Here is a 25,154-nt window from a genome sequence, read left to right on the forward strand (position 1 = left end):
CCATGTAGAGGTGATCCAGCTGACATTGGGTCCTTGGACTTCCAAAAAGCTTTTGACAAAACCCCTCACCAGAGACTCCTGGGTAAATTTAGCAGCCAAGGAATAGGAAGAGAAATTCTCTTGGGGATCAGAAATTGGTTAGTTGCAGGAAGAACAGTCCAGCTTTTCAACTGGTTCGTTGACCAGGCAGAAGGCTTTCCCACACACATTTAATGTTAATCACTCAAAGGCCTGGCTCCTACATATGGATCATGAAGGCACCAGCTGAACCTCCTTGGGGAGAGCATTCCCCCAAAGGAAGAGCCACTGCAGAAAAGGCCTCCTCTGGTGTTGCCTCCTCTGATCCTCTCGAAGAGGAAGCCGGGGTCCCTTCCTGGGGGAGAGGCGGCCCTTCAGGTCTTGAGGCTTGTAAGCTGCTTCTTCCTTTCTTTGGTGATCCCTCCTAGCTGAGTAAGATTGTCTTCCATGAACATGGTCCTAGCTGCGAGTCTGTAAGTGACTGTGGAGGCCAATTCTGGATCCATGCATCCTTCCAGGGACATAGGTTTCCAGGCAGGAGTTGATCACGGTGAGGGTTTGCCAAGCATGCCTTCCTCTTAGCACCTTTCTCCCTTGAGCCCTGAGTTCGAGTGTCTTCAAAGCCCAGGACATCTCAGTTGGTCCGCTCATAGGCCAGTGTTTCCCAACTGTCAGTGTTTATACTACATGTTTAAAGATTGGCCTTGAGAGCATCTTTAAACCTTTTGTTGCCCACCAGTACAGTGGTACCTCAGGTTAAGTACTTAATTCATTCCAGAGGTCCGTTCTTAACCTGAAACTGTTCTTAACCTGAAGCACCACTTTAGCTAATGGGGCCTCCCGCTGCTAGAGCATGATTTCTCTTTCTCATCCTGAAGCAAAGTTCTTAACCCAAGGTACTATTTCTGGATTAGCAGAGTCTGTAACCTGAAGCGTATGCAACCCGAGGTACCACTGTATTTCGCTTTCCATTCTTGAGTTGGGATTAGAGTAGCTGCTTTGGAAGACGAGAATCAGGCACAACATGACCAGTCCCACGAAGTTGATGTCCAAGAACAATTGCTTCGACACCGCTGCTCCTTGCTTCTTCCAGGACACTGGTGTTAGGCTTGTAAGCACCTCTGTCCAGAAGGACATGCGATGGCCTTTGTTTGCGGAATTCCGCACTGTCCTCAGCTGAGAGGGGCTTTTCCCCGGCCTCCGTCGCCGACGCCTGTCCGTCCCCACCAAACCCGAGCCTTCCCACGCGCTGTTGGCGGCGCTGCTCTGGGCTCCCAAAGACGCAGCCAGACGCGTGTCTGGGGAGGTGAGAGCCTGCTCAGCCTCTGCTCAGCGCACTGCGGCGGGGCGGCCCCGCGAGGCTTCGTCGCGCCAGCTGATTGGCCGATGGCGCCGCCACCCAGCGCCGCCGGGGAAAGAGCCCGGCGCCCGCACCCAACATGGCCGCGGCGGCTTCCCCTCGGCTCTGCGCCTGCGCCGCGGGCAGACGGGGCGGGCGCCGCTTTTCCCTCGGCCGGGGGGCGGGTCCGGGGGACCCGGAGGAGGAGGGGAGGTCGCGCTCCCGCCCCTCGGCGCTCCTCCCCCCAGAAGCCAGTCGCGCCCCGCAGGAGCCGCCGCCGCCGCCGCCGCGTCCCCCCAGGTAGGAAGGCGCCCCCGCCTCATTCCGGGGGGCCGGAGGCGACTCTCTTTCCCTTGATCCGGACAGGAGTTGGGGGGCCGAGGAGGAGCAGACCCCCCCCCCGGGTGCCTTCGGGAGCGGGGCGGGCGGGGAGGGAAAAGAAGAAGTCGAGCGGCGGCGACGGGGCGGGCTCCGCCGTCGGGTCCCTTCCCGCTCCGCGCCACTCCTCCCTCGGCCCGCGGGTGCCCCAGTGCCGCCGCCGCCGCCGCCCCGGCCGCCTCCCGCTCGCGTGCCAGGCGCATCCCGGCCGCCTCTGGGCGCAGCAAGGCTGGGGCAGGGCAGGTCCCACCCTCCTGGCTTCCTGCCCCGACGGCTTTCCCATAGCCTCGGGGCCGGGCCTAGGCGGGCTCCGCCGCCCTCGGGAAGAGCTCTCCGGCGGGGAGGAAGGGTCTCTGCCCGCGGGGCACGGGCCGTTCCTTGGCGGAGGGGAGGGGAGGGGGGGCGGACGGGGCGGCGCGTGGGCGCGGGGCGAGGCTCCGAGCGGGACGGGGCGGGCGAAGACCGCCTCCCGGAGGGTCTCGGCTTCCTCCTGCTCGGGCCGGTCCCGGCTGCTTGCACGTGACTTCCAGATGTGCGCAAACCTCCCACCCCCGCGGTGGCGACCACCTCGTCGGGGCTCCCTGGCCAGGGAAGCGGGCGGGCGCCGCTTGCTGCCGCGGGGCGCCTGGGCTTGGGCGCGGCCCTCGAGGGCGCCCCTCGGGCAGGAAGTGAATCAGGCCCGGCCGGGTTCCGCCCCGGCGAGCGGCAGGCTGCGGCTCTGCAGAGTCTCCGGCGGGCGCCGCTTCCCTCCCCGCGGCCCTTCGCTCGCCACGGTCGGCCTCGCAGCCGTCGAGGCCCCGCTGCCTGTCGGGCTTTTGCCTTCGGCGGGCTGCGCGCGAAACGGGAGCGCGGAGGCGGAGCGCGTGGCTTGGCGAAGTGCCGCGGCCAGTCCTGCTCCCGCCTTTCCTCCGACGGCGCTGCTTCCCCGACGCTTTGCAGCCGCTTCTGCAAGGCTCTCCCCTTAGGCTTAGTCGCCCCGACTCGCGGGGCTGCGCGCCAGGCCCTGGACGGTGCGGGTCCCACTTGGCGACCCTTGGCCGGCGCTTCCAGGGCAGAGCTGCCCTCCTTTTCCTGGGCGTGGGGCGCCTTCCTGGCATTCCGGACAGACGTGGAAGTCCTTCTGTTTCTCTAGCCTTCAGGCCGGACTTTCTGCCCCATTTGTTCCTTGCACGTTCAGAGATCCGCACTCAGCTGCTGGAGCCCTTTCCCTCACTCTTAGTGGCCCCCGCTCTGAGCCCCGACGAGCTAAAAATTCCCCGGGCTGGGTCTGCAGGGGAAATCGGAGCTCCCCCAGCCCCCCAAAGCTCCCTCCCAACTGGCAACGGAAGAACAGCCACCAGCAGTTTGCCATCTTTCTTTACTGCAAGGAAACAGATTAAAAGTTGGCCTCCGTTTGCTCCTTTCTTAATGGAGTAAAGTTGTAGCTGTTTGTTTCTTGCTCGGTGTTGATGCCCCTCTTTTTTCCCGGCCTGCTCTCTGCCTGATGCTAGTTGCTAAATTAATCATTTCCTCATTTGTAGTGCGGTTGTCATGTCTCCGTCTCCGTTTTTGTCTTTGGGGAGCTCAGAAGCTGCAGTGGCCTCCCTTTGCGGAGACCCTCCCAGCTGCTCACCTGATCCACTCGGCAGCCTGGAGTTGCCCCCCTCCCCACCTGGGCTCTGGGCCCTCCTTGCTCCCTCCAGAGCGGAGCCTGCTGATCCCCTAAGCTGTTTGTGACATGTGTCCTGCGCAGGCTGGCTGCTGCCCTGATCCCAGAACAAGGTGGCAATTGTACCCAGAGGCAGAGGCCCCGTGGGGTGTAAGATGCAGGAAGATGCCGCCCCCCTTCCTTGCTCCACTTAAAGGGCAGCCTGGCTGCAGAGAATAGGGCTCTCTGTCTCTCTCGCCCCTGAGGCAGGTTGGGGCTGGGTGGGCACAGCAGCAGAGGGGGCCCTGGGGCCCTTGCTCCTTGGCTGGGCCCGGCCCTCGCGTGGTGAGGACCTTCTGGGCTTCTGCTTCAGAGCAGGCTGGCGCTTTCAGCGGCAGGAGACCATGGGTGGCAGGTGATGGCGAGGTCTAAAGGGGCAGCTGGAAAGGGACCCACGGTGGCCGGTGTGTAGGGCAGAATCATGGCCCCTGGGCTGCGCCCCTCACAAGCCCAGGAATGCATCCAGCCTGTGAAGGATGAGGACCGAGGACATTTTGTGTTTCTGGGGCGGGGGGGGGGGGGAGAGACTTGTGGCCTGGGCGGGGGGGTCCTTCAGAGAGCAGAGATTGTTGTGGGCCTGGCAGGGAGCAGGAGAAGTGCCTGGGCCCGGTTCTTTGATTTGCCTGAGGGTGTTGTGTGTGCAAATGCCAATATTGATATGAGTGCAACTTCCTCCATAGAAAATTGATTTGTGCCTCTGAAGCCCCCTTGAGAATGATGGACCTGCTTTGCACCACGTGCCACCTCTTCAGGGCAGGTTTTGCACTGAGTCACCGGCATGGGGCCCCTCTTTCCGTGGTCCTCTGCATCGGCTGCCTGGAGGAGGCTGGAAGGCTGTGGGGCTCTTGCCTCTGTGGCTGGCCAGCTGGCTACAAATTCCATATTTGGTAGCAGTCATTGTTTACGCCTCGGATTGCAAGGGGGGGGCGCGGAGGGTGAATGTTTTCAGGCAGCAGAGCTTCCCTCTCCCTGCTGGAATCTGCTCTTGGCCTGGAATGGCTGAGACGAGGCTGGACGAGAGAGACTGGCTGCAGGTCTCATCTGTGGAACCTGCTACAGGGTTTTTTAAAGGGGGGGGGGAGGCCAGCAGTTTGTCAAGAGATTTCCCAAGTGTTTGGCAATTTTCCTGCCCACTCTGCCCCCTTCCTGTGCTCCTGCCAAACTCAGAAGCAGGTGGGCTTTGTGGCAGGTGGGTGAGGGGGCTCTTGCTCGGCTGCTTGCCCTCTGGGAACCCCCTCCTCTGACTTCCTGGCTACCTGTCCCCGCTCCCCTGGTTCCCTTTTCCCACGCTCAGAAACAGCAGACTCTGATTATTTTGAGAAATGAAAAAAATACTTGTGAGATGACGTTTTATTACAGTGAGTCTTGGGACCCTGCAGAAGAGGCTTCCCCGCTTGGCTTCACTTCCTTTCCTTTTAAAAGATTTGACACACATTTTTCACAGTTCATCTTCAGGTTGTGGCGCTTGAGTAGACTTGGAGAGAGTCTGCTGCAGCTCTGAGGATTGTGCAGTGCGGTTGTAGTGCCCAGTTAATTCCGGGGAGTTTGCTCCCAAGTGTAGTGACCGTGTTGAGGATGGCAGCCCTGGTCTTTCTGAGCCTTTGCCCAAACCTCTTCCCCGCCTGCTCTTTGCCCTGAATTCAAGGGCTGCAGAAGTTCCTTCCGATGCCTTTTGCAGAAATGGACTGTCTGAGCAGACAAGCAGGCAGAAGTGAGTCTTCAGGGGAAAGAGTTTTGGAGATCCTGTTTCTGAGAGTCAGGGCTCTCCCAGCAATATTTTCCGGCTTCTCCAGACTGAGCCTCCTCTCCTTGTGCCTGCCAGGCGGGCAGATGAGGTGTTGGGGGGGGGGGCAGGTCCTGTGGCTTCTTCCAGCAGGTGCCAAACTCTTTTGGAACATTATTATCTATAAGGGGCTGAGAGTCGTTAGTAAACCCCTAATTCCCATAGAGAGCTACAATTCCCGTTCCAATTGTGCAGATAAAATATAGCTGATGGCATTCTATTGGATGGGGTGTTAGTGTGTGAAAGCAGTCGCGACCCACGGATCCCCAGGCAGGCACCTCCAGGGGGTGGAGACGTCAGGCGCCCTCCTGGCACCCGGGCATCTTCACTTGGTGGCAAGAAGTCGAAAGCCAGGGGCAAAATGTGCCTGGCGCCTGGCTAAATTCGAGCACTGCTTTGAGAACTGCCAGTCTATAGGTGTTTTATATAAAATGTCATCATAGGAATTAGCGTTCATGGGCATGTTTGATTGTTGGAATCCCTTAGCACAGGGAAGCAGCCTCCTCCCAGGCCAGGCCGCCCCATCCAGACAGACCGGACCCCTTGGAAAGTTCTTTCTGCTTCCTTGGCATCCAAGGAAAAGGAGGGAGGAGAGGGCTGAGAGTCATTTGCGTCCTGATGGCATCAGGGGTAGAAAAGCCGGTGGCCAAATGGCCCCTGGAACCCAGGTTATGGGCGCAGAAGCAGAGGGTGGGTCACCATCTTGTCCTTCTCGTTCTTTGGTGGGGGAAGCGGCGCTTGGCTGTACAGTCGGGATCCTCCTCTGGAGTTGGGGGGGGGGGGAGGCCTTTCTCCTTTGGCGCCCTCAGCTCCAGCCTGGGGAAGCAGCCCTTCCCTGCACATGCAGCAGTGAACCTTCCTACTCTGGAGCAGGGGGGATAAAAAAAGCAATGATTTTTTTCAAATAAATAAATAAATAAATTTTAAAAAATTGGATTTTTTAAATGTAAATTGGATTTTTTTTTATTTAAATCAGATTTTTAAAATAAAATACTTTTGGAGGAAAAATCTTTCTAAAAACAATTTTCCATTTAACTTACATTATAGTCAAAAGGCTATTCATCGAGAAATAAGGATTTGTTTTAAGTCTTTCATTTGTGCTAAAACTCACTCTTAAGTTTTTTTAAAAATTGTTTAATCACATCAGTTAACAAACATGGATACATATGCTATAATGTTATTGTTTTAGTTAAATAAATTGTTTAAATTGTTATTAAGGAAATGATTATTTTTCTCCTGCCAATAAAGTACAGCAGAAAAGTTGCCCAAATATAAGCAAAAATTTCATAATTACCTGTCTTTGTGTTTCTAATAGTATAACCAAATCTGCAATTTTTGATATAACTGTACAAACTACTCTGAAATGTTATTATTCCAAAAATGGAACCTTTATCTGGTTGTAAATATTAAGATTATACCAGCAAGAATGAGTTTTTCTGTAAAAAAAAATGATTTAAATCAAGCCTTACTGACTAGTGATTTAAATCGTGATTTAAACCAATTTGATTTAAATCAATCCACCCTGCTCTGGAGTTGGGGGGGGGGGAGCCTTTCTCCTCCCATGCTCTCAGCAGCTGCAGCAGCAATTGTATTCTTGACTCCCAGTCCCAAGACTTCTCGAAGTGCTCGCATTCTGACAATCCCCAGTCGCAAAAGGCACCTGGCTAATTTTGAACCCTGACTGGCATCCCTGGAGAATGTCTCCCTGGTGCTCTACAGAGGGGAGAAAGGATGGATTGGAACCCTGAGGAGTCCTGTAGGGCAGCGGACAGCGGGTCAAGCATCCACCAGGCAGGCTGGCAGCCTCCGCAAGGCTCTGCCTCCAGTCCCCACCCTGAACAGTCTAGAGCCAGTGGCGTCAAAAGCCACAGAGAGATCCAGAAGAACCAACCGTCCGGTTCTGAGCAAAGGCATCCAAAACTCCTTTCCAAAGCCAGGTCTGACTTTGGATAAGTTGGATCCCAAATCCTCTAGAAAGCCGAGAGTTGAGTTGCCACAACCTGCTCAGATAATTTGCTAGGAAATGGCAGTGCTGAAGACCAAGACCGGCTAATAATTATCCAGGAGGGCAGCAAGTCCAGTCAGGATCGCTTGGGCAGACCTCTCATGCCTGCTTCCTTTGCAAGAAATGGTACCATTTAATTTTTAAATAGGTCCTGGCAGCTTCTGCCGCCCCAGGCCTTGTGGTTTTCACCAACCAGGTCAGACAGGACTCGAGGCTGGTCTGAAACCTCGGAGCAACTGACCGCACCCGCAGGCTGCATGAGCTGAAATCTCTTCCTCTAAAGAGGACCACTGCTGATCCCATTCCTCCGAATCTGGGGCTTAAATTCAAGCTACTTTGCCAGCAGAGCATGGTGCAAACTGGCCGCAGGAGCCCCCTGGAGATCCTGGCTCTCAGAACCAATAAATTCCTCCCCGGTGTGGATGTGGCCAGAGTTACGCCCTGTAAGTGCTGCTCACCTCCCTCTCCCTCCCATCAACCCCAGCCAGCATGGCAAGCAAGGGCCGGGGGGGGGGTGATACCACCTGCCCATGCAGAAAGGCCCCCCTGGCCAGCCCATCTCTCAGGTAAATGGAGACGGGGATTTCTCTGCTGCCTTCATTGCCATGGAGGATTCTCTGACATGGGCTCAAGACAATACTGGGACTTACAGACGGCTGATGCTTGGTTGTGATTGGTTGCTGGGCTACTCAGGATCCACTGATGGCAGCGGTGGGGGTGGAAGAGAAGGTGGTGGCTGCCTGGGGTGCCTATTCACTCATGTTTGAGTTCCCTTGAGTTGCCTGTGCCAGTGCATGGCTTGTCCCAACCCAGAATGATGGATCTTGGCTCTCTTTGTGCTCCTACTTGCCTTCTCAACTCAGTTGTGGTCTTTCATTGATAGGCATTCGCTGTGGTTCCTGTGTTGCCAGGGTTAGGCTAGATGACCCTCAGGAGTCCTTCCAACCCTCCAATTCGTGTGTGAGTTGCAAGAGCATGGCGGTGTGCTGCTCGGGTCCCAAGGAGGAGCCGGTGAAGGAAGGCAGGTTGGCTGCTGCAGCACCAAGGAGAGCTCCCAGGGAGCAACTTGCTCCTAAGAGGGCAGGAGTGGGGCCCGGTTGCACCTCCACCTGCACATCTGCCTCTCCCAGCCTCTTGGACCAGGCCAATGACCCCTCTGGTCTTGCATCATTCAGATGGTGTGCGTGCATGCAATTATGTGGGGTGGGGCTTCCCTGGGCCCCCCAATATTCTATTCAAGTTGGCACCCCGGTTGGGGAGGTGCCTCATGGGTGCAGCGTGTGGATCTTGGGGAGCAGATGCCTCTTCCGCTGAGGCCCAGTGGCCTTGTATGTTCTCAGGGTTGCATTCTGCTTCTTGAGAAGTCCTGAGTCAGGCCTGGGAGGCGCCCAGCATTTCCTTGTGCCCGATGGGTTGGGCGCAGTCCCTTGTGTGATCATGTGCTGAGTGATGTGACAGAGGTGGAGGAGGGCCCCGGGGTTGACATTTTGCTGGGCACCCAAGTAGGGAAGGCTTTCACCAGCTATTTCCACCAGCGTTCAAAATTAGCCAGGCGCCAGGTGCATTTTTTGTCTGGCGCGGGACCACAGGGAGATCTCTGGATGCCAGGCTGGTGACTAAGGAAAACAAAACGTCCCTTAGAGAAGGATCTCCTTGAAGCTTGAATTAGTTTTATTCTGGAATGTTTTATCTGATGTTTTAATGTGCTGTAAATGGCTTTGAGATTTGTTCTTTAAAATATAAAGTGGTATAGAAATGGTAGTAGTAATAATAATAATAATATCTCTGGTCCATGGGGTCACGAAGAGTCGGACATGACTAAACGACTAAACAACAACAACAATATCCCATGGGGGGGAAACAGAACCTATACATTCCATTGTACCAACAGCAGCCTAGGTTTAAGCTGCCATTTGGCAATGAGATTATATATCTGAGCTTCTGCCACTGAATTCCACCTCCCAGTACAGTAAGTTTGCCGACTCTTTTCCCACTGAGTTTTCCTTTTGGGGCTGCAGCTTGACTAGAGCTGGAGCAAAGATGACTAGGGGTTTTGAAAAGTATTTTTGGGTCTCTTTGTTGGAGAAGCCTGTGACTTGGCTGAGAGCAGCATTGGAAGTGGGGGGGGGGGGAGCTGAGCTGTTCCCTCCCAGCCTGAAGTTCCTCTTCCTGCTCTTTCTGGCCCAAGTGGGGGTGGGGAGCGGAAACAGGGACCTCAAGGGGGCTGGGCTGGGGCTGGGGAGGATGCCGGCCGAGCCGCCTTGCCCTGCGCCCTCCCTGCGGCCCAGTGGGCTGTGTGCAGAATTGCCGGTCCCCAAAGGCTCCCGTCAGGCCTGAGTGCTGAGTGTTTTGCACGAGAAATCCCTCCCGGCGTGCGCGTATGAGAGATTGTGAGCACGTGTGAACGTGTGTGCATGCAGTTCTGGCGGGAACTTGGCCCCTGCTGGTGAGCTGGTGAGGCCAGAGCGATTGCACAAGGCCCATCCATACATTGGCCAAAGCAGGGAGGGGGCTGGCTGTGTGGCGTCCTCCCCCACCTCCCCAGAGGCCTGCAGAGCCGCTTGCTGAGCTGAGCGCTAACCACGCTGCTTTGCACAACTTCCTGTGCAGAGAGAGCAGGCCTTGCAGAGGTTTCTCCCCCCCCCCGCAGCTGTGAGGGGGAGGCTTGCAAGCCCCTCCCTCCTCCTCTTCCTCTTCAGGCCTGGCAGCTCAGGGCCGACTCTCCAAATGCACCCAGCCGGGCCCAGAGCGCTCTTGGCACAAACTGGGAGCATTAAGAGGGTGGTCTTCAGTCCAGGCTTACCTCTGCTGTGGACCTTCACCGCCCCCCTGCCAGCTGTGGGGAGCTCACTTGGGGTCTCAGATGGTTCTCCCACTCCAGACACTCTGACCTTGCAGGGTGAGAACCAAACTGAAAAGTCCCTGGAGAGCAGTGGCCTCTGAATTCTTTTTAGAAGAACCCCCTGGGGGGGGAGGGGGGTTGCTCTTTCCCTTTGCATCATTCCCCCTTACAAAGCTTGTGCTTGACCCTCTTGGAAAACAGCTTCAAAGGGATGGTTTGCCCCACCAGGGAATTGGCACCAGGGAGGAAACAGCAACCCAAACCAGCCCCCCCAAAGCCATTGAAAGAGACAGGACAGCAGCCCCTCCTGCCTCTGCCCCCCCCCTCCGCTGGATCAGGCCAAGGCTCAGCTAGCCCATCATCCTGTTCTCACGGCCGCCCAGATGCCCCAGTGGGGAACCTGCAATCCCAGCATCTGGAGATACAGCAGAGCTCTTGTGGGTCGCATTCTAGCTGTGGGTCGCATTCTGCTCCAGGCATGTGTCTGATCCCTTTTCAAGACTAGCCAAGCTGGTGGCCACTTTCAATCCCAATTGCTTGTAAAATGCTCTTCTATTAAAAAACAAAACAAAACACTTATTGGGGCAGTTTACAGAGGATGCTAAAAATGATTATGACGTCCCAGAAACAGTTTAAGATGAAAAGGCCGGAGTGCAGGAGGTGATGAGATTGACAGAGCATCAAGTTCCCCTCCTGGCAATTGGCAAGTGTGCTGGCAGCCCCCTTGCTATGGGGAGGGCAGGCTCTGAGCAGCGTTTGAAATTAGCTGGGCACCAGGCGCGTTTCACGACAGACAACTGGCCTTTTGCGAGAAAGTGGCAGTGTCTGGTCTCCAGGTTTGGCACCTGACGTCTCCATCTGTCTGGCAGGCTGGCATGGCTGCGATACCCCACCAGTCAGCTGATCTGCAGGGCAGCGCAGCACCAAAAACACAAGGCACACAAATCTGCCTAGACCTATCGTTCTGGTAACTGTCATCTAGACTGAAGGTGCCACCTGGCTCCTAGATGTTATATCTCAGTTTCTAACACTGGTGCTGAGACTTGGGTGTGGGGCAGAGAAGACCCTCCCACTCCTCCGGGGGGGGGGGGGTCCTCCCAAGCAGCGTTAGAAACTGGGATAGAAAAGCTAGGAGCCAAATGGCTTCTGGGACCTGGGTTGTGGGTGCCAAAACATAATGGCTAGTCGTCACTGGGGGGGGGCAACACTTTTTATTTATTATTTTAATAAGCATGAATATATATATTTAATATGCTTTATTAATTCCAAAAAGAAAACAGTCAGTAAAAAACTGATACACATTACCAACACATATAATACTTTCAACATAGCATGAATTAATACACAATTCACATTAGTGACGCATTTGTATCAGAAATTGTTAATATATGTTTAATTTGGTGTTTACCACAGAAATATTGGTACCGTACTTCAGTTTTCAAAACACATATTCTTAACATATTGTCTGTCCTTAAAATATCCATTGAGGCTTCAAATCATGTACATTTCAGTAATCCTTGAGTGTCAGCCAGGCACAAAAAATGGCACCCAGATTTTTTGAGATGCTCGCAAATGGAGACTCTTTAGGCGCAAAATGCACCTGGCTCCCTGCTAATTTTGAGCCCTGCTCCTAAGCAGAAGCCGCGAACGCTTGGCTTTCTCAGTGATCCTGAGCCCTGCAGAGCTTGGAAGGGGGACTTCCCAACTCTGGCAAAAGGATGGGGGCCCTTGTCTTCTGCCATGGGGTCAAGGCCTTCTCTGACCTGCGCTTCCGAGTGGCTGGGGTACCGTGGGGCACATGGAGGCCAGCTTGCGAAGGGGCCAACCCACTTGAACGTGGGGTGCTACAGAGGTGCAGAATCTTGGCTGCACAGCTCTGTCCCTTCAGGGACTCCTTCGCAGAATGATAGTGTTGTAGAGTCTGGAGGGACCTGGGGGGCATCTAGTCCAGCCCCCTGCAATCCTGCGCTGCTTCTCTGTGGCTTCCCCCAGAGTGATGGGGTTCCTTTCTCTGGGAACTGCTCCTTCTCTTTCAGTGTACAGAGTCGCCCCCCACTCCTTTCAGGGGTTCACCCATCTGGTGTGGGGCCTATGGAGGCTCCCATTCTCATCTGCCCCCCCTTGTGGCTCCTCGGACCTGCTCAGGGCCCCCCTGCTCCCATCTTGCTCTCTGCTGGCCCCTCCGTATGAGGAAGAGCCCTGCAGCAGAATTGGACCTCTGGCCAGCACCCACCGCCCACCCTGACCTGCTAGGAGCCTCTGCCCACAAGCAGAGCCCAAAGGCCCGATCCTGCTCTGGCTCCTGGGGGCCAGACCTTTGTTGCTGGGCTGATGGAGGTGGCAGGAATCTTCCCCCCTCTGTGCCTTTGCCTCATCCCCACTTGCACCTTCTGGATGCCTCTCCTGGGATGGGCTCCAGAGCTCTGCTTTGCTGGCTGACTCTTCCTCCTGAGGAGTCCTTTTGGCTGGTCCTGGATCCGTCCGGCTGCTGCCTTCCAGGATGGGAAGCCAAAGGCTTGACTCAGGCCGGCATTCTTGGGTGACACCTTAGACAGCGTGGAGCTGGCTCCCCTCTGCAGCTGCCTGTCAGCAAGGACCTGTTTTTTCCTGTTTGGGGGACTTGCCTGGCCGCCCCCCCCTCTGTCTCTTGCAAGATCCTCTCTGCTTCACCTTGCAGCATCTGCAGGCGAAGCTTCAAGGCATGGGGGGGGGAGCGTGCCTGGTATTTCTCCCTGCGCATCTTCCATCTCTGCTGGGGCCCTGAGAGCAGGAGGGCTGTCCTTGGTGCCGGGGGACTGGGAGCAGCAGTCCTAGCATTGAGCAGCCCAGCCCCTCACAGCGTTCCCTCTGGGGCATCTTGTCAAGGGGCCTCTGGTAGCTCACAGCTGAGGGGGGTAGTTGGGAGAGCATCTGCCTGGAACCCCCTTGGGCTGCCTCTCGCCTGGACTTTTCTGTCTTGAGATTCTGGGTGGTCTGAGCATGGGCACTGACACCCGTGGGCATGACGGGGGAGGCACCAACTCCCCTCTGCCTCCCGGGATCCGCACGACCTTTGACACGGCAGCCCCAGGCCTCTCCTCTCGGCCTTGTGTGTGTCAGAAGACGACTTATCTTGTAGATGCAAGAAGCTCTGGTGGCCGCGAAGGAAGAGACCAGGCGCCAGGCGGGGATTAGCAGAAGGAGCCTGGGAGAACCGTTGGGCAGACGCACAGCTTAAACTAATGCCAGTTGGGAGTGCTAGTTGCAAACGGAGCCTCTGTGCCCAGCGGGGGGGGGGGGACACTCTACCTGTCAGGAGAGGTGCTGGCAGCCAAATAGCCAGGGTTGGATCCTGAGCTCCCCAAGAGAAGCTGCTGTGGGAAGCTGGACAGGGCTGGCCTGGATGGGCCTTGGACAGGGATGATGGATATGCAGGCTCCTGAAGTTCAGCTGCCTCTTTCCTTGTGGGCTTCCCTCCCTCCTTCTTCTTCCACACAATCTGGCTGACCTGCCTGGCCAGAGGGTCTTCATCCAGCGGGGGACCCTGGCTCTGGATTTACCAAATTGGGTGGGGTGGGGTGGACTCCCAGGACCCTTTCAGCTCCATGATGCTGCCCACATGTGATCTCCTTCCTCTTGTGAAAGGCTGGTTTTCCGGCTGGCTCTTGACACAGATCCCATCCCTCCAGAGGCGGCATGTGCTGAGTAATGCCCTAATTGGAGGCGGCTGGAAGAGGCATCCTGCGCTGGCTGCGGGCGGGATACACACACTGCCTCTCTCTGGGCTTGGGCAGCCCGGCTGGCAGACTTCCTGGGCAAAAGGGCAGCGGCCCAGACTCCCCACTGGCCACAGAGCCAGGGCGAGTGTGGGGAGAAAGTCAGGGGGCGGCAGGAGGTCTGTGCAGAGGGGCGCAAGCGTTCGTTGTGCCTGGAATGGTGCTGCTTCTCCCCGTTCCCTTGGTGGAAGGAGGGTTGGTGCCACGCCTGCGTGGGGTGTGGGTGCCTTTGTGCCACACGTGCCGCCCTCTGCCAGGGTGCTTCTGACATTCCTTGGCCTGCGGGGGGGGGGACACCCTCCCCTTGCCCGATGGGCTCTGTCAGCCAATGGGGAGCCTGGGCCTCTGCAGGCGCTGCATTGCTGAGTTGCTCAAGAATGCAGGCCTGGAATGTTTCTGTGGAGCGGAGGGGAGGGCTCCTCACCGCCTCCTCCTCCTCCTCCTCCTGGGCCACGTACAGCTTCTGCTTCTGCTGGCGCTCTGCCTCCCCTCCACCCTGGGGCCAGTGCGGAGCGGGCGCTGGCCCCCAGGAGCAGCCTCTGCCTGGCTGGGGCCCCAGCAATGCTCCTGCTGCCCTTCTCGTGCTTCCGCTGCCGCTTCAGAATTGTTTCCCTTTGCTCTCCCTTCTTGCAAAATCCCACCCACCGCCCACTCCCTGCGCCTGCAACACTGTGGGTGAGGCTGGAGCTTGCCTGGTGACTCGCCGTCAGGGGGCAACCAGCCTCCCAGAATGGCTAGCAAGTTCTTGGTCCCCAAACCCCACAGTCAGCGCAGCAGCAGACGGAAAGCGGAAGCCACAAAAGGAGCCTCTGGCAAACTCTTTCTGAGTCCGTCTCCTTGGTGAGAACGAAGAAGAGGAGCCCTGCATTTCTTTGACCCATAGCTGGCATGTGTGAGGAGCTGGAGTCACGCTGGGAGCTTGCAGCCCTTGCCTGGACCCCCCTGTGGGTGCTCCCACAGTCTCCCAACCACATGGGACAAACATGGCACCCAGTTTTGAAGGACCCTTCCCTTCCTGGAGACTCCCTCTGTGCTCCTGGCCTTGTGCCAGGGCCATGGCAGGCTGGGCTCTGAGCCTCCGGGGTCACTGGCAGGACCTTTTCCTGCCCCTGAGCTCAGTTCCTGGCAGAGGATGAGAGCCATGCAGGGGGCAGGGAGGAAGTGGCCCAGGGCGGAAGAGGCTCAGGCCAGGGGAGAGCCGGGCTGGTCGCTGGTCTCGGGTCAGGAAATGGGCTGGAGGAGATAGGAGGAAGGAGGCGGAGGGGTGAGGAGCCCAAAGCAGCAGCAGCAGCAGCAGCAGGAGCTGTGTGCCCAGGCAGGCAGAGGCAATCCTGGCTGCAGAGACTGCTCATAGAGGAGCCCGGGGGCAGCAGGAGGGCCAGTGCTTGAGGGCCCTGGGAGGCTTGTTTGGCTCGGAAGCTGCTTCTTTCCAGTGGTGGAGCACAGCTGGCCAAGACCTGCACAGCCAAGTGAGACACTTTGGGCCTGGCCGGGGGAGGGGGGCTTGTGCTGCTCAGAATTGGGTGCTCACGAGCCGGTTCACAGCCCAGTGAGGCATGGTGCCAGGGGGCAAGTAGGTGAACCCAAAGCAGGCCCCCCAAGGCCTCTGGGAGCTGGGAGTCCACTCCGTACACAGCTTTGGCCAGGACGGGAGACCAGTGCATGAGGGAGAGAGTGCCTCCCCCCCTCCTGGCCTGGCAGGGGCCCCTCTGGTGCTTGGAGCAGCTTCCTAGGAGAGGGCAGGATGAAGCTCCTTGGGTCCAGGCACTGGGACACCACAGAGGAGCTGAGCTGGGCAGGCTGGGGGGATCTGGTCCCTTGGAGCTGCAAGGGAGCTGGGAGACCTCTTTCTCTGTTCCTTTATTGCCCAGGTGGTGGTGGTGGTCTCAGCAGCCCCTTCCCCAAACCCAGAGGGTCCCTGTCCTGGTGGGAGCCAGCCAACCCCCCAAACAGTTGGCTTCCCTTGCCTGGCTGCAGCTGCCCACATCCTGTGGTTCTTCAGGTGCTCTGCTGGGCTGGTGGAGATCAGGTGGGCAGAAGGGTTGGTTTAACCCAGCCCAGGAGGGAGCTTGGGTGGATTCCTGACCAGGAGACCTTTGTCTAGACAGCTGAGTCTAAGGCAAGGCTCGCCCACCTTCCTGTCCCCCACCTGCAAGCCACAGGTGGGCATCACACACACAAACACCACAACGGAAGGCACACCACACCCTGTTCTGTTGGCTAGGAATACAGCATGCTTCTTTCCTGCTCAGTTTCTGCAAAGGGGGGCACATTGTAGTCCCCAGGGAAGGTCTTGGGGCACCTGCATCCATGTGGGTGACCCCTGGTCTAAGGTGCAGCAGGCAGTTCAGGCAGTGGGTCCAGTTGTGACTGAGCGAAGGTGTCCTGACACTGGGTTGGGCAACTGACATCTCCACCATCCGACTGGCAGGTAGCAGCATGGAGATGCCTGGTCACTGTTTTATTCTGGATCCTTTTATTTGATGTTTTTGTGTGTTGTAAACCTATAATAATAAATCTCTCTGGGGGAAAAGGCAACCAGACAGCTGTGGTGACCGTAACTGAGGATGAAGGCGTCATTTGAGCTTCAGTCTTGGCGTTCCTCACCGTGCCTTCCGGTGCCCCTTGGCTCATGGGGCCAAGGTTTGGTGCCCTTGAGGGCCCTGGAAGGCAGCCAGCAAGGAGGGTCCCTGTCCCTGCCCGTCGGGTGGAAGAGGACCTCCTGTTCAGATGAGCCATTGAAAAGAGGGGACCCAGCCTCGGGGGTCCCTGGAAGAAGTGTCGGGGGGAGTTTGCCAAGATCCTTGTTGACTGGCTGCCTCCTCCATTCCCTGGGCAGAGAGTTGTCCATGGCTCCTCGCTCCTCTGGCTCCTCTCAGCCTCCGTGGCGGAGGCAGCAATGCTTCTGACAGCCAGTTGCCGGAAAGGGCGGCAGGGAGAGGGCTCTGGTGCCCGAGTCCTGCTTGCAGGTCCCCCCCAAGGTACCTGGCTGGCTGCCATGAGAACAGGAGCTGGACTCAGTGCCCCCTTGGGCCTGATCTTGCAGGCTCTTCTTCCAGTGAAGCCTGGAGCCACACGCTTCCCTCCTGTGGTTTCTCCGTCATCCTCGCCAGCCACTTTTCCGTATCTCTGGCTCCTTTTTGCCGCAGGGTCTTATCAGCCGGGGCTCCTGGCAGGCTCCCTTCCTCTTGGACAGCAGGGCTGTCACTCCAGAGCGACTCGCTGTTCCTTCCTGCTCAGTCCTGGGGCCACTGCCTCCCAGTCGCAGGGGCCACTTGCTCTCTGGCTCCCCCACAGCCAACATGGGGGGCTTTGCACCTGCCCTCTGGATCGCTGCCACTCCTGTAGCCAGCCAGACACCCGCAGTTGGGCAATTTGCTCCGATAACAACATTTCTGTCTCGCCAAGCTTTTTCTGCAGAATCAGTTTGATTTGGTGTTGGTCATTTGTTCTCCATTTTATTATTTTATAATTATATGGTGTTTTAATGACTTGATTGTGTATTGTCCTTTTTAAAAATGAATTGGTAGTTTGTAAAAATGCATATTCTTGCAGCATGCACACTTCAAGGGGTCTGAACTGGAGGGGGGGGACCAGGAGTAGGACCTCAGGTTCCTGGACTAGGTGGGCACTGGCCAACGATCAAAATCCACCCGGCGCCTTTTGCAGCTGGCCGTCAGCCGCTTGCCACCAAAGGAAGATGCCCGGCTGCCAGGAGGGCGCCTGACGTCTCCACCATCTGGAGGTGCCTGCTTGGGGATCTTCAGGTCTGGGCTACCATATTTTTCGCCCTATAGGATGCACTTTTCCCCCTCCAAAAATGAAGGGGAAATGTGTGTGCGTCCTATGGGGCGAATGCAGGCTTCGGGCAGCTCTCCGCTAGCCTTGGGAGCCCGATGCGACTTCCCGCTGGGCTCCCACGGCTTGCGGATAGCAGCCTGTTGTGGGGGCTGGGGTCAGGGTAAGCTCGGGCTTCCCCCGCGCCTTTTTTCTTTATCCCCCCCAAAAAAACTAGGTGCGCCCTATGGGGCGAAAAATATGGTATTTCACACACTAGCAACACATGCTCATAGCAGTGTTAGAAACTGGGACACACAGGCTAGGAGCCGTGTGGCTCCTGGGATTTGGATTGCAGGTACCAACACAGAATGTTTAGCCATTTATATATTTATATTTAAAGACAGATGCAACATTTATTTTTCTTTCTTTCTTTCTTTCTGCTGGGTGAATTAGGGAGTCTGCAGGATAGCAGCTGATTTGCCTGCAGCGCAGCAGCAGCAGCAAAAAACAAAGACCTTCTTTTATTCCCGTTCTCCCCTGCAGACCCCCTGAATCACCCATCCAGTTGCAAAAAAGGGACCCTGCGGATCATCCAGGCAGGAGTGTGCAGCTGCCCCATGCAGCAATCAAACCGGCAACTTTGGTGTTCTCAGGACCGCACTGTACCCCCCTGAGCTATCCTGGCTCTGCATATCCCATAGAATTCTATCCCTTCTGTTCTATCTGCACAACCAGAATGAATTTCAGGAACCAAAAAGTCGACTTTTGAGCCATCTGGCACAAAAATGGCAACCAAACCTTCCATTTTGGCTACTGTAACCCTGGTTTAAGCCATTTGGCGCCTAGCTTATATATCTTGAGTTTCTAACACTGCACAGAATTGAGGAGGGTCTTGGCTGGAGCTAGAACTGCCCTGTTTCCTGGAACTGCTGCCCTTCCTTCAGTTCAGGGTGACTTGTGTTGGGTCCAGCTCCGTCTTCCACTTTCGCCAAACCGCTTTTATAATCAAGGGAAACCCAGCATTGCTCAGCACCTGAGGGGGTCCCTGCAAATAAAAATACAGTGGTGCCTCGCAAGACGAAAAGAATCCGCGATTCTCTTCGTCTAGCGTTTTTTTCGTCTTGTGAAGCAAGCCCATTGACAGTTTAGCGGATTAGCGCTACAGCAGTCTAGCGGCTTCTAGCGATCAGCTGTTAAGCGGCTTATCAGCTGATCAGCTGTTAAGCGGCTTAGGAAAAGGGGGGAAGCGAAAAAACCTGCAGGAACTCGCAATATTTTTTCGTCTTGCGAAGCAACCCCATAGGGAAATTCATTTTGCGAAGCGCCTCCAAAACGGAAAACCCTTTCATCTAGTGGGTTTTCTGTCTTGCAAGGCGTTCGTCTTGCGGGGCACCACTGTATAGGGAGATTCATTGGAAGTGGGGGGGGATGATGCTCTGACTTTCTGCCATCTTCTCCCCCCTCCCATCCTGCACTGGAGGTTCTTCACTCACCTTGGCCTGGTGGCCTGACCAACCTTCAGCCAGGGGCGTTGCAAGTGGATGAGGTCCACCCCGGGTGTCATGCCTGGGGGGGACACAACCCCCCCCCGGGGGACCTGCATGGCGGCTCTCGCACCCCCGGTGGCCAGATTTTTGTGATTGGTGTGGTCGTTGTCATGGAAACCCGCCCACTGATCACGCAAATACTCCTGCTGATCGGCCTGGCCCCTCCAGCAGGCAGCGCTCACATCCCCAGCGGGTTTTATGCGATTGGCAATCGGATTTCCATGATCAGCGGGCAGCGCTGCCTGGCACCCCTGGCGGGCAGTGCTTGCATTCCCAGCTGCGGCAGCCGGGGTACAAGCACTGCCTGCCGAGTGGCCGGGGGTGCCAGCGCCACTCACCAATTGTGAAAATCTGACCACCAATCACGCAAATACGCCTGGTGGCACGAGATGACACGGCACAGGGCATGCAGCGCCCATAGGGACGGCACGGGATGCCCAGCACCCTGTTCCATCCCTATGGGGACCGTGGGCGGTTCGCCCTGCCCCTGGGCATGCCCCCGCAGGTGCCCAAGAGCTTCTTCCGCTGCTGCCTGCAGCTTCACTGAACCTCAGGCTCAGCTGTGAAAAGACAAGTGGGATTCTACCTTGCACCCCACCCCCGATGTCCCAGCCTGGCCCTTATGGGGGGAAGAGTGGATCCCCACCCAAGTGGGCTTGGAGCCTGGGAATGATTGAATGGTCGAGCTGGAAGGGACCCCTGTCAGTTGACTAACCTTTGCTTCAGTGAGTGCTTCCTGGCTGAAGGGACTTGTGGCCTCTCCGGGGGTCTTGCTCACCAGCGGCTGTGGCCCCTCTTTGCCCCGCAGGTGAAGCAGGAGTGGGGACCCCCCAGCCGCCACCATGGTTGCCTTATCCCTCAAGATCAGCATTGGCAACGTGGTGAAGACGATGCAGTTTGAGCCGTCCACCATGGTGTACGACGCCTGCCGCATGATCCGGGAGCGAGTTCCGGAGGCGCAGATGGGCCAGCGTAAGTCGGGGGCAGGGGGGTTGGGTAGGGTGGAGCAGCTGATATTGGAGGGGGGGGGCATTGAATGTATTCTCAGCTGCATCTCTTCACACCAGGCAAGGGGGGGGCTGCCCTTCTGATGAAGTAAGGCAGGGAGTGTTGGGGGACATCTGCAGAGGCGGGTCCTCAGGCCCAAGTGCAGGGGGGCTGGGCCTCCCCAAAGCCGTGCCTGGAGCTCCGCCTGCAGCCACTGGGCCTGCCCTTTGGCCTGTCCTGGGACAGTCTTTCCTGCTCTTTTCCAGCCACCGACTTTGGCCTCTTCCTGTCGGACGAAGATCCCAAGAAAGGCATCTGGCTGGAAGCTGGGAAGGCCCTGGACTACTACATGCTCCGCAATGGGGTGCGTCCCCCCCTTCCTTCCCCACCTGGGTTGTCCCCCGGCCGCCCCCTCCCTTGCCAGGCGGGCGTCTCCTCCTTTGCATGGCCCCCTCTTTCCCCTCCCCTGCCCCCCCCTCTGGGTTGCCCCCCCAATTTCTCTCCTCCGGCCCTCTCTGATGCCCCCCCCATTCCAGGACACCTTGGAGTACAAGAAGAAGCAGAGGCCCCTGAAGATCCGGATGCTGGACGGGACGGTCAAGACGGTCATGGTGGACGACTCCAAGACGGTCACAGACATACTCATGACCATTTGCGCCAGAATCGGTGAGCGGGGGGCGGGGTCTTGATCTAGGGAGGGAGGGAAGGACAAGGGCTCTCTCCCCCCCAACACAGAGACATGTTGTCTCACTCTGCAGAAGTCAGGAGGGAGGCCCTTCTCTGGGAATGTCTCCCAGTCTGGCAGGGCTGACCTCTCTCCCCCCACCCACTCTCTTGACCCGGGGGTCTCCTTGCCCGGCAGGCATCACGAACTACGACGAGTACTCCCTGGTGCGGGAAATTGTGGAGGAGAAGAAGGAGGACCAGACGGGGACCCTCAAGAAGGACAAGACGCTCCTGCGGGATGAGAAGAAGATGGAGAAGCTCAAGCAGAAACTCCACACGGACGATGAGTGTAAGTCGGTGGGGTGGGGGGACGACCCACGAGGTCCCAGGAGCAAAGAGTGGGGGGCTCTCTCTCCTTCCCCCTGCCTCCCCTCCCAATGTTCTCTGCGCCCCCACAGTGAACTGGCTGGACCACGGGCGCACCCTCCGAGAGCAGGGCATCGATGACAGCGAGACCCTCCTCCTGCGACGGAAGTTCTTCTACTCGGACCAAAACGTGGATTCGCGGGATCCTGTGCAACTCAACCTGCTCTATGTGCAGGTACTGTTCCCGTCACACAATCCTGCAAGTCTCGGGCATTATCCTAACCCCAGTCTACCTATGAAACCCCCTCACCCCACATGCGGCTGCTCAGGGGAACGGGCCCCGCCATAGATGCCACATAAGCCCCACTTTCTGCGTTTGTAAGCATTCGATCGTTTAGTGTGGCAGCACCTGCCCTCTGGAACTCCCTGCCTCTTGATATCAAGCAGCTGCCTTTGCTTTGCATGTTGTGGCACTTGCTAAAAACATTCTTGTTTAGACACAGCCCCCCCATGCTTAGAAAGTAGAAGTTCTAACCTGTTTTAGTATTTTTACTTTCTGTACGCTTTGAACTCAATTTTAATGTTTTCTCTTTTTATTAACTGCTTTGAGGTTGCTGGGTTTTTTGTTTTTCTTTTTTACAATCAAGCAGTGTATAAATTTTGTGAAATAAAATAAATAACCCCCAAGGTACACCTGGCAGGTGCCATGAAGGTTAGGTTGGTGGAGTGGGCAGCAGGTCTCTCTTCCCCCCCACAGCCCAAAATCCTTGGGGAGAGGGTGGGAGGGAAGGAAGGGGAAGGGCCCATTAAGGAGATATGAATGAACTGTGAATTAATTCAGGAGAATGATTTCCCTGTGCCCCGCCCCCTTCTTCAGGCCCGTGACGACATCCTGAACGGCTCCCACCCCGTCTCCTTTGACAAGGCCTGCGAGTTTGCGGGATTCCAGTGCCAGATCCAGTTTGGCCCCCACAATGAGCAGAAGCACAAGCCGGGATTCTTGGAGTGAGTGCCCCTGCCCGCTTGGCGTGGACTTCGCAGCGGAGTGCCAGGGAAAACCGGGTCATGGTGCCGCACAGAAGCGAGTGGCCTCCACTTCCCTGGGGGTTTTCAAGTCGAGGTTGGACAGCCGTCCGCCAGGGCTTCTTCACTGCACTTCCCTTCATTTGGGCAAGGCCTCCTTGCGCTGGGCAGGACTGCCCCCCCAAGGGATGAGTTTGGGTTGGGCAGCAGAGGTTTGGGCTTCTTCCTTGCTCTCCTCCCCTCATGCCCCCCTCCTCTCCTCCCCTTTTCCAGCCTCAAGGACTTTCTGCCCAAGGAGTACATCAAGCAGAAAGGCGAGCGCAAGATTTTCATGGTGAGTGGAAGCGGGGAGGGGGGGGCTGCAACCAGGGACCCCTTGGACCCCCGGGGGAAGGGGGCTCACAGGGGGCACTCCTCCCCCTCCACCCATGAGTGGACTTGGGGGTGGGGCACACCTTGTGCCTGGCAAAATATCTGCTTTTGACAGGAGGACCCCTGTGGGGACTGGGACACCCCTGCTGTGTGGGGCGGCTCTGGCGGGAGAGGGGGCCACTTCCCTGGGGGTGGGAGCAGCAGAAGAGTGACCCCCCTGCTCTGCCCTCAGGCCCACAAGAACTGTGGCAACATGAGCGAGATTGAGGCGAAGGTCCGCTACGTGAAGCTGGCCCGATCCCTCAAGACCTACGGGGTCTCCTTCTTCCTGGTCAAGGTGAGGGGGGCCCTGCCCCATCTCTCTGCCCTATCGGGGGGCAGGGTGCTCGGGGAGCCCCCTGCCTCCTTCTGAGGTGGGGCTGTTGCACCCTTGGCACTTCTACGCCTGGCGGGGGGGCCTCTCCTGCATGTTCGCCCTTTGAGGTGGGCACGGTGGCTCTGGGGTGGCTGGTGCCCCCTTGGTGCAGGGGGCGGGGGAGCTGAGGGCTCCCCTTGGGCCTGACCCACGTGTCCCCCCTGCAGGAGAAGATGAAGGGCAAGAACAAGCTGGTCCCCCGCCTGCTGGGCATCACCAAGGAATGTGTCATGAGGGTGGATGAGAAGACCAAGGAGGTCATCCAGGAGTGGAACCTCACCAACATCAAGCGCTGGGCCGCCTCCCCCAAGAGCTTCACGCTGGTAGGCCTTCCTCCTCCTTCCTCTTCCTCCCCCGCCATCTCCAACTCCCTTTGCCCCCTCCCCGGGTGTCCTTTGGAAGAAGCGCAGCGGCAGAATTGAGCTGCCTGGGGCTGCGTCCTGCAAGCAGAGGGCAGGCAGGCGGGAGGGCTGAGCGACAGCCGGTTTTCAACATCGTGCTGCATCACCAGCTGAACATCGCAATAGACAATGCCTGGAATGAGGATGGAGCTGTTCAGGGCCTTCTTGGTGGTGGCGCCCTCCCTGTGGGACACCCTCCCTTCGGATGTCAAGGAGATAAAGAATTGTACAACTTTTAGAAGACATCTGAAGGCAGCCCTGTAACAGGAGGCTTCTAATGCTTGATGTTTTTATTACGTTTCATCATCATCATCATTTTGTTTGCCACCTTTCCATAATTAAAAGAATGCTCCAGGCGGCCTACAACATGACAAGATTTATGTAATTACCAACATAACCAAAGTCTTAAACAATAAATAAAACACATCAAAAAGTACAAAACCAAATGGAAAAACAATTTCCACATAAATCATAAAATCTAAAACTCAGAATACAGCATTAATATTGTTACGGGAAAAATCTAGGTGTGAGGCTGCTCAGTTACCCAGCTCGTCGGGCAGAGCCCTTGGGTCCCTGCAGAATAAAGGAAGGATTCCAGCCACCAACTGAAGGAAATAGCTGTAGACCAAAGTTTATTGCGCATCAGGTTCAAAGAGGAATTTTGAACCCCGAGGATGGGGAGACAAGGACTTTTAAAACTTCCCCACCATATCCCAGAATACTGTTCGTACAGCATCATTGCTACATCCCTGACATGTCACCAAAGGGGAGGGGCAGACAGGGGTTACACTAGTTTAAAACCTTGACAAACAGGTCCAGAGGAGTCCTTAGTACAAGATTAGCCTAAGCAGACATGGCAGGGCAAGACCCAGGTATAAGATGAGCATAGACAAATATGTCTTAAGTACCCACCACCCAAAGTACAATAGAAGTTCCTTTTCCTGTCTGGCCCCTTGGCAAGTCTTTGGGTGGGATTAGGCTTTCCTTGGCCAACAATCAGCTCAGCAATTGTCACCTCTGGGCACTTCCTGGAGTCCCTTTTCAAGGGCAAAATAGCTTTGGAATGGAGGGAACTGGCAAAGGAGTTGATTTTATATGATTGTTAAAGCTAGGCAACTTTCCTGAGCTGTCAAGTTGAAAGGACACATTCGGGCATAATATTTGTAACATTTAACTTTAAAGATGTGCCCCCCCCTGTAATTTCCGTAACAATCACAATTTAAAGTGACATGGATAAAAAATAAAAGCAATTTAAAAACAAAATGAAATCAGAAACAAAACTGGAGGCCTCTTCCCAGCAGCCGTGGCAGCAGCCGTCCTTTATGGAGCCAGCCAGGCCCCGTCCCAAGCTGGGGGGAGAGGGGCAGGGCAGGGCCCTTCAGGCTCCCAGCAGCTCACACTCTGCTTTGAGATATGCTGTAAGCCACCCAGAGTGGCCGGGGAAGCCTGGTCAGATGGGTGGGGTATCACCATCATCACCACCATCATCATCACCATCTGGCTTCACAGTTTTCCCCACCTTGTGGCTGCCCTACAGTGGTCGGGGGCAGTGGGGAGAGAGAGACCTTTTTGCTTTCCTCTTGCAGGACTTTGGGGATTACCAGGACGGCTACTACTCTGTCCAGACGACGGAGGGGGAGCAGATTGCCCAGCTCATTGCCGGCTACATTGACATCATCCTGAAGAAGGTGAGGCTGTGGGGAGGCAGGGAGAGGGGTGCCCACCTCAGGCGTGGCGTCTGCCTGGGCATGCAGGAGGGCAAGGGTGCTGGCCGAGGGGAAGGATGACCC

At 56.6% G+C, this 25,154-nt stretch overlaps 1 protein-coding gene across 3 annotated transcripts in view; it reads left to right on the top strand.

The window, feature by feature from the left end:
* The first annotated feature begins 1,572 nt into the window (after positions 1-1,572).
* The window catches only part of TLN1 (talin 1), a 50,351-nt gene continuing 26,769 nt past the window's right edge, over positions 1,573-25,154 (top strand). For 2 of the 3 annotated variants that reach the window (XM_081929526.1, XM_081929528.1), the window contains exons 1-11: positions 1,573-1,657; positions 19,943-20,106; positions 20,388-20,485; positions 20,658-20,787; positions 20,984-21,136; positions 21,246-21,388; positions 22,031-22,158; positions 22,450-22,510; positions 22,781-22,885; positions 23,131-23,286; positions 24,951-25,052. In XM_081929526.1, the coding sequence (XP_081785652.1) occupies positions 19,977-20,106; positions 20,388-20,485; positions 20,658-20,787; positions 20,984-21,136; positions 21,246-21,388; positions 22,031-22,158; positions 22,450-22,510; positions 22,781-22,885; positions 23,131-23,286; positions 24,951-25,052 (1,206 nt within the window). In that variant the 5' untranslated portion in view covers positions 1,573-1,657; positions 19,943-19,976. Of the gene's footprint in view, positions 1,658-19,939; positions 20,107-20,387; positions 20,486-20,657; positions 20,788-20,983; positions 21,137-21,245; positions 21,389-22,030; positions 22,159-22,449; positions 22,511-22,780; positions 22,886-23,130; positions 23,287-24,950; positions 25,053-25,154 lie in introns of all 3 variants that reach the window. The other variant, XM_081929527.1, reaches the window with a different exon arrangement.

Source organism: Podarcis melisellensis (genome assembly GCF_964234715.1).
Source record: "Podarcis melisellensis genome assembly, chromosome: 11".
NCBI lineage: Eukaryota > Metazoa > Chordata > Lepidosauria > Squamata > Lacertidae > Podarcis > Podarcis melisellensis.